Source organism: Oreochromis aureus, linkage group 3 (assembly GCF_013358895.1).
Source record: "Oreochromis aureus strain Israel breed Guangdong linkage group 3, ZZ_aureus, whole genome shotgun sequence".
Classification (NCBI taxonomy): domain Eukaryota; kingdom Metazoa; phylum Chordata; class Actinopteri; order Cichliformes; family Cichlidae; genus Oreochromis; species Oreochromis aureus.
In genome coordinates this window covers 46,642,288-46,651,338 of record NC_052944.1, presented here as the reverse complement: position 1 = coordinate 46,651,338, position 9,051 = coordinate 46,642,288, and the positions used below count along the sequence as shown (strand labels likewise).

Below are 9,051 nucleotides of genomic sequence, written 5' to 3'. Positions count from 1 at the left end.
ATTACTTCAACCACAATTCTCATGAGACCTTCACCAAAATGAAAACAGACATTTACCGGTAATTTCAGTGAATAGACCTTAATTTTCCATGTCCAATTTGGCACACTTTGGAAATAATTCAACAGGTAGTGCCTTACCTTTTTAATGCGCCGGCGTATGCCCACTCACTTTCGACCACTGACCAATGCCTGCCCGTCTGACCACCTCAGACCAAACTCACTCTCCCTCCTTAACCACCGGACGAAGCCCCCAAATGTTAAGGGTTCAATATTGAGGGCAAGAGTAAAAACAACCATGGTCTAGAAAAGCTTGGTCAAACAATTGATTTTAATGACCACACGGGGGAGATGATGATCACTGTATGCAAACAGCATCAGATCTCGCCCCAACAACGACCCAACAATAGTTTTATAGCATCAAGGTATGTTTACGGACGCCCTCTCTACGTCATTACATGCATCAGTTTCAAAACCACAAATGTTCTGTTGACAACTTGGGACACAATTAAAAGAACACTCGCTTCCATCTTCTCCGCAGGTGGTGTCCCGCAACCCGCCTTAGCTCTCGCATCCTGCACCTGCTTCTTCATCAAACAGTCACGTATACACAGAAATACAGTCATAGCAAAACATGCTTAAACTTTCACCTACAAATGATTCTCTCTAACTGTATGTGTGTGTGTGCTAACCAAATAGGGTGCTAACCACAATTGCACCCTATTTCACCTCTTCGCTTATGCAACCAGACCGAGGCATCCTCATGTAATAATCTTAACTTATGTATATGATGTATTAAACAAATGTTTCAATCAAATGCCACTACTTAAAACCTAACAAAAGATATAAATGAATAAAAGATAATAATGAATAACCTGGTTATTAATATAGCATCATCCAAACAGCTCCTCAAAGTAACTTACACTTAGATTCTGCTTTAGTTTCACTTTCACAAGCACGCTCAAAACCCGGCACTTCCTGTCTACTTTAGCACAGAGTGTACTCAGAGTTAGGCCTTTCTTTTATAATACAATGCAATCTGCCTATAAACATTCAAGATTATACAAAGCATTTAAGATTATAAATTCAACTCAATAGTTTAAAGTGGTTCTCACTGGACCTGTAATAAAGGCTAATATGATACCAGTATGTTTAAACATCTGAATGCAATATCAATATTAATAATTAATGGAATGGTAATGATGATTATAAACAATAGCAGCAAACTATAGCAGCAAAATATCTTTCTAATCTCTACACTCTATTTCTAGAAGATCTCACTCTATCTAACAAAGTCCTTTAAAGTCTCTGGTGGACGTCTCTCTCTCTGGGAACGTCGCAACACTGGTGTCATTGAGGAGTGTCCGGGAGGCCGAGTCTCCGGAGCATAAGGCAGCTCCGTTGCCGGAGGTTGTGGCGATGTGTCCAACTCTGATGGTAAGCAGCACTCAGGCACTGCTTCTTTGTCAAGCAATGGCTCCGCCTCCCTGTCTGATTTTCTTTCTGTTTCAATTGTTTGTGCTGCACTTTTGTTTTCACATCAGGCATGAGCAAGTCCAAAACTGATCTGAGTCTCCGTGACATCATCAACTCTGCAGGTGATAAACCAGTAGTGGCATGCGGTGTGATGCGATAACTGAACAGAAATCGGGACAGTCTGGTTTGCAAGGTATCACCTTTGACTTTCTTCATCCCCTCCTTAAAGGTCTGGACCGCCCTCTCAGCCAGCCCATTTGAAGAAGGGTGGAAAGGTGCTGATCTCACATGGTCAATTCCATTCTGCTTCATGAATGACTCAAATTCAGCACTTGTGAAACATGTTCCGTTGTCTGAAACTAACATTTTAGGTAGTCCAAACACACTGAAACTCTGGTGCAGTTTCTCTATAGTTACCTGTGATGTAGAGGATTTCACAGGGTAAATGTCCATCCACTTGGAATGAGTATCCACAATGATTAGAAACATCTCCCTGAGGAAAGGCCCTGTGTAGTCCACATGGATTTTGGACCATGGTGACTCCGGCCACTCCCACGGGTGTAATGGTGCAGTAGGTGGTGACTTATGGTGTTTCTGACACTCCTCACATGCCTGCACTTCTCTTTCAATGTTCACATCCATCCCTGACCACCATACATAAGACCTTGCCAAGCCTTTCATCTTCGACATGCCTGTATGAGTCTGGTACAGGAGTTTCAATATTTTGTCTCGGCCTTTGGTGGGAATAATTACTCGGGCTCCCCAGAGCACACAACCATCCGTCACACACATTTCCAGCTTCCTCTGTCGATACGGCTTTAAACAGGCATCGGTCTGAGCTGGCCAGCCTTTTAAGGTGTACTCGTGGACTTGCGACAACAAGATATCCTTAGCTGTCCAACGTTTGATCTGTGCAGTGTCAACTAATGTGTCATCCAGTACATCCATCATTAAAACCTGCTCAGCCATCTCTTGCTCAGGTGCTGAGTCTGCTACCGGCAACCGATTGAGCGCATCGGCGTTTTCATGGTGTTTTCCTGGCTTGTACCTGATGTTGTACTCGTAAGCACTCAATGTCACGGCCCATCTTTGTACTCTTGGTGAGCCCATCTAAGGTATAGGCTTCTTTTCATTGAACAGTGAGATCAGGGGTTTATGATCTGTGTAAATCGTGTGTCAAGAGAATATTGTATAATATGATCAGCTATATGAAATGTATCTTTTTATCTTATTATTAAGCACATGTTTATGTGACTTTTCACCTAGTAACTTGTGTGATGAACCGATGCAGCTACTAACCGCTTCCTGTCTTCAGAGAACATTTAGATATAAAGACAAGAACATGCAAATGTAAAAAAGGGGAAAAACCCGCTGCTCTGAATGACGACCGTTGTACACACACACACACACACACACACACACACACACACACACAATCACACAGAAAAGTATAAATAAAAGCGGAGACAGTCAATAGACGCAGTTCGTGCGTTCTATGACTGCCCCTCGCGAGTGAAAAACTTCTGCAGTGTTTGTGTGTTTTCTGAACTCAGACGTCTCAACTGAAGAACGGCAGGGGGATTTAAAGAAATCCCCTGTCATTTAAATTGGTCCTTCAAGCCTAGAGATGGAAACACCAGACACGTTTCTGTGACTCCAATAAGGTCTGATTGCTGCATCCTGACGTCGTGGGAAAGCCAGAACCGAAGTCTGTCGACAGCCCTCTCCAGGTAGAGGTGAAAGCCCTGGGCGTAAATTCGTATCCAGGCCGGGCCTGGTCCACGACGTCGGGGTCCACCCAGATGACCGGAACAACCAGCAAAAGACGACTGAGGGTGAGAAAACACTTTTTAGGTCTAACCCCCCGCAAGGGTTTGAAAAGAGAAGCGCATAGGTCTTATCCGCCGCAAGGATTAATAGCGCATTAGGCTGACCCACTGCACGGGTGCACAAAAGAGAAGCGCATAGGTCTTATCCGCCGCAAGGATTAATAGCGCATTAGGCTGACCCACTGCACGGGTGCACAAAAGAGAAGCGCATAGGTCTTATCCGCCGCAAGGATTAATAGCGCATTAGGCTGACCCACTGTACGGGTGCATAAAAGTTAAAACTGGCCTGGTCCGCCGCAAGGACCCGCGCGCGTAAAGAAAAAAGAGTGAATATATGTGTTTTGTGTATGTCATTTTTCTGTCTGTTGGAGGTAAACTAATTTTACAGCACAATACGCTGCTGAGTTGCCTCCAGTTGTTATTGTTATTTTATTTGCTGTAAGACGCTGAAGTACTGGTGACGAAGAAGTAGGTTGGGTTCTGTCCCGTAAAACTGACACCGCTCCGCGGAAGTAGTCCCGGAGTAGAAGGGCGTGTCAGCAACCACTCCTGAGTCTCATACCAGAGAGTTCTGCAGTTGTGTTGTAACAATGGGGAATCAGCCCACAAAACTCACTGCTGACGAGCAGTGGTTAGAGAGAAAATGTCCAGGCGCCGGACAAATTAGTGCATATAGATGGAGAAATCCAAAGAACACCTAAATGTCCCACGTGGGAGGGAAAATGTATAACTGTATGTATAATGTATAACTAAATTATAAGAAACCCTCCAAGCAGAAATAAATACTGAAAAGGAAGCTAAAAAGAAATCAAAGCATACACAAGAGTTGTATTTTAAAGCATGGAAAGAGGAATGCAGTGGAATAAACAAAAGGTTAAATTAAGGTTAACTTAAATTAAAGTAGAGTTTATCGCTACTATATTCAAACTAATAATAGGAAGCATAGCAACCTGTAAATTGGTATTACCAAATGATACAAAATTGGGAAGACAACCATGCATGAAACCAGATAATTCACACGAAAACATATCAAATAAAAAAGAGAGATGCATAAGGTATATTAAGGCTGTGTCATTGGTCAGCCAAGGAAAAGCAAATGTCTCCAGCTTGGGAAGGTATGAAGCTGCAGATTCACACAGACCCGTGATGGATACATAATAAAATATAAAATAATAAACTATTGTATACTAGTAGTATAGTAGTGTATTGTAATATACTATAGCTGTTATAAAAAAAGGAAGAACAAAACAATAATATTAATTATGACATAATATTAATAATAAGAGGCACCTCAGTCAGTTATGATGTGACGTGGATAATTGTTAAAAGTAGTCTGATTCAAGCTTAAGGTTTGCTCAAACTCAGTACAATGATATCTGAGATGAAGAAAATAAGGAAAATACCTAATCTAATCAAGTGCATAGAGACACTTGACCTGTTTGTAAACCTGTTATCCTAGATGAGACTTTCTTGAGATGAAGAGCAAACCTATACTAACAAATAATAAGTCAAGCCCTGAATACAACAGCTAAAGCTACAGGTTTGAGACAACACAACAGTGCACTGGCTGCTGATTCTATTTTTAGACGGTGTGTGTGTGAGGATGCAAATGAGGAGCGGTGACGCGCATGCAGAGTGTTGCTTTCGGCGTAGAGTCTTATTGAGCTTTATAACTATTGTTTGCAAATATTGCTAAATGCCTGTGACTGAGATGCTGGTTTTGCTCACTACAATAGTATAAATAGAGTGTGAATTCATTACTGTGGATGTATAGTAATTGACTGAATTTTGATAGATGTATATATCTTGAGCCATAAAGGCTGGTGTGTTTTATTTTTAGTTATGTGTGTGTGGTGAGAAGCGTGAGGATGACGAGAGGTTTCAGTTTTTTTCTTTTCTTTTTGACTTGCTCTTTCTGATTGTGGAAGCCATGTCCAAAATACGCATAGGAAAGTGTATTTTGAGTGATTTTAACCGTGTGAATGCTGTCAGTATTTGATTTGAGTGACTCTGTTTGAGAGAAAAGGCAGTGTGTGTGAGACAATTCATGGCGTCTGAAAGAGGTTAGAACGTTTAAAAAGTGTGTATGAAATAAAGGAGTGTGAAATATATTTCTTTTGTGATGTAAAATAGGATGTTTAAAGTTTGCAAGTGCTTTTAATTCAAGAAACGCATGAGTGATGTTATGAGAGGTTGAGTTTATTTTTCTGATTGAAAACACTTAAGTATATACACTTGGTACACCCACTTAAGAGATTATTGGGTGACTGATGCTATAAAACTGACCTAAAGAATGGTGTGTGTGTGGAGAAGTGTTAATTGTCCTGATGTGTGAAAGAGCTCTATTCAAAAGTGTGTGAGTGAAATGAAGGTGTATTGTTTTTAGATCAAGATTTAGTAGAATTAAAGAGGGTTTTTAGACTATAAATACAAAGGGAGACAGAGTCTGCAGAAAACAGGAAATATGGCTCTGTGTGCCTGCTGTGTGAGAGGAAATGTGGGTGTCTGGGACAGGAAATGCATGCCCATAAAAGGGAAAGTCACTGTGACAAGTGTGCATCCAGAGAAGAGAGAGAGAGTTAACTCTGGGCAGATGAAGCAAATGCAGGTTTTAAGATAAAAAATGAATATGATATTAATTCTATGCTTTAGTGTGCCAATACAGGTGGACTTCTCTCAACATTGGAACCTTGAGTACAGCGGCAGAACAATAGATTAACAGAATTGGGAGAAGATAAGCCAGTCTTTGGCTCGAAATTGTGCAGCTTGATCTCTCACTTTGTCCCTGAAACTGAGAAGAAACTCAAAGGACAGTCAAGGACAGTCAATTTCCTGATGAAGACCGACAGAACATCGTGGACTTGAAGAATTAACTGAAGCTAAAAGCAGTGCAAGCGAAAGCAGTAACACTGACGACGACTGATGAGTCCAGCAGTATGAAAGATGCAACATGCATGCTGGTGAAGAACAGTGTGATGTGTCTGCTTGAAGGCACTGACTCTCATGTTTGCTATGCTTGGAGCAATCTTGGAAGAGAAGACTGAAAAGATGAATGGAGAAGAAAACAGAGCAAATGAAAATAAGACTGAAGGAAGAAGAATACTGAAAGATCAAAACAGAGAAGAAACAGACTGTGTTTGCTGGAGCTTTGAAGCCCGAATAGGACACTGTGAATGAAAAAGGACCAGTGAGAGATGAAGCTGGACGAGTTTGACTGCGAGAATATAGGATATAATTGGATTGGAAAAATTGAAGCCACAACTCATGATTGTTTAGGGATGTCCACCATATCACGTTTAAAAGAGGTAAACACAAAATGAAAACACACATACACAAATTGTTACATGTGAGATTATTATTGAAATGAATTAGAAGTGAGATAGTTTGAATTTAGAACTCAGTGATAAGATGCATGAATTAAACCTTATTGAAACAAACACTTGCAATGAAGAAAGCAGCTTACACTCAATTAATATGAACGCAAAGCCTTGGTGCCATAGGCAATTTGTTTTTGTTTTGTTTGTTTGTTTTGTAAGTTTGGAAAACAAATTTGTGATCATACTTGTGGATCACAGTGACATATAATGATTAGGCACATGATTTAACAATGTCGAGTTTTAGAGCTGTGAGTTATGTGCTGTAAGCAATGCAAAGTTTTTCCTTAACTTAAAAGTTTGAAATATGTAAGATGTATGAATTCTTTGAGAAATAGGAATTGCCTAAAATGCCCTAAGTCAAAATGTAGTGTTGCATCTACAAAGAAGAAAGCAGAAGAAGCATTCAGTAACTTGAAACTGGCATTACAGACAAATACAGTTTTGGCTTTGCCTGATTATGATAAGCCTTTCTACTTACACATAGATGGACGTGCAGGCCTGTGCAGCCGCAGCAGAAGCAGTAAGAAAGTCAGCTGACATTGCTTTAGGGCACAATTTAATCATCAGAATACCCAAAATAATATGATTTGATGACTTGTGAAGGTAAACCGATACTCCCCAAGTCCCTGTGCAGAACAGCAGCATTAGTGACACATGGGGTGACCCATGTGTCCTCAGGGGGGGGGATAGTCCAGGTCCTTAATACACACTTTTATACTCTAGTGATTATAGACGTATTCTCAAAATGGCTAGAGATTTATCCAGTGGAAAAAGCAGATGCAATCTCAGTTGCAAAATGTTTATGCAATCATTCTGGCCTGAATGGCCTGAGTGCATAGGCCTAGTAAAAATGTGGATGAAATTAACACAAGGCTCTCAAAACTGACATTATTTGAGGTTGTTCATGGGAGACCTTTTCCACTCCCAGTGACAAGTGAACCTTTAGAAAAATCCGTCAGAGAAACAACTCTGGCAGAATGGATGGCAAAACTACTAGAAAATAAGGATATTGTTTTGAACAATAAACTGCCGTAAGACTCTCCAGTCTCTTGCAGGTTGAAACCAAGTGTTATTGACAACACCCACAGCCTTTAAAATTGCAGAGAGACCATCTTGGATACATCAGAGCCACTGCAAAGGTTGAGGTCCCGGAAGCCCCGACACCGAGGAGGAAGCGCCTACGCTTGGTTGTTTCGGGGGTGAGGGTGGTAAGTGCGTTCTTGGGGCCCCCGTAGGGTAAGCCCGCACTCCAATCTCTATCCGATCAACTTTAGGCAGCCAGGTGTAGGTGTGAAGGGGAACCCTGATGGTTACCTTGACTACAAAGCTCACCCTTACAGGACCCCAGCCGATGCCAACAGCAGCTGAGCCACGAGGCAGACAGAGAAGATGGACGTACGACAACTTACACCTAATGGACATGACACAAGATCACATCCACCCTTGGATGAAAAATGCCTGATACAGATATGTGTTTAACAAGACCACAGAGAAAGACTGTTATGTCTGCTCGCACATGCCGAGCATATTAACACAACCATATATGGGAAACACCCTGGGACAGGTGCACTAATTCTGATTTCCGACCACCTTCAGAGTGACTTTTGTAAAGTGCACAACAACAACAACAACATCGTCATCCTGATCCAGCAAGAAGCCCTCAACTTTAACAAGTTTAAAGAGACTGTTGATCGTCATTGAATTTTTCTTGATTTTATTTTGCTTTTCTTTACTTATGTTATTCTTTGTTTAAAGCTGTAATTTCACAGATGATTAGTTTGTCATTCACAGCATACGCAGATGTACCAAAACCGATGAAGACTTCTTTTCCTATTTGTCAGATGAAGATGAAGTGCTAATGATGTAGTAACTAAGAATGTGAAAGACAAGTAGTTACTCACTGATGAATTGTACATTTCATTTCATGCTCAACAGGAGGGAATGTCAAGAGAATATTGTATAATATGATTGTATAATATGATTCTGAACTCAGACGTCTCAACTGAAGAACGGCAGGGTGATTTAAAGAAATCCCCTGTCATTGTGAAAACTCGGCCATACAAGTATTTGTGAAATTTCTTGATGCCAAACATCACAGCTAAACCTTCTTTGTCAAGCTGAGAATACTTTTTCTCAGCAGGAGAGAGTGTGCGTGACATGAACCCCAAAGGTCTCTCGCCACCGTCCTCCATCTTATGTGATAATACGGCGCCTACGCCGTATGGGGATGCATCACATGAGAGAACCAACTCTTGGTCAGCAGAATAATGAACTAACACCTCTGCTGAGTTCAACAGGTTCTTGGATTTCTGGAATATTGCTGGAGCAGAGGCCACTCCAAAAGGCAATCTGTTATACGTGAACAGCCCCCTG

General features: G+C 41.2%; 1 protein-coding gene across 1 annotated transcript; it reads right to left on the bottom strand.

The window, feature by feature from the left end:
- Window positions 1–1,346: 1,346 nt before the first annotated feature.
- Window positions 1,347–2,582, bottom strand: LOC120433832 (uncharacterized protein K02A2.6-like). The gene has a single exon (XM_039600781.1). It carries the CDS (start codon window positions 2,580–2,582, stop codon window positions 1,347–1,349), a length of 1,236 nt encoding a protein of 411 aa, XP_039456715.1.
- Between the last annotated feature and the right edge of the window lie 6,469 nt (window positions 2,583–9,051).

Coding starts and splice junctions, on each gene's coding strand:
- LOC120433832 (XM_039600781.1), bottom strand. CDS start 2,582: ATGGGCTCACCAAGAGTACAAAGATGGGCCGTGACATTGAGTGCTTAC.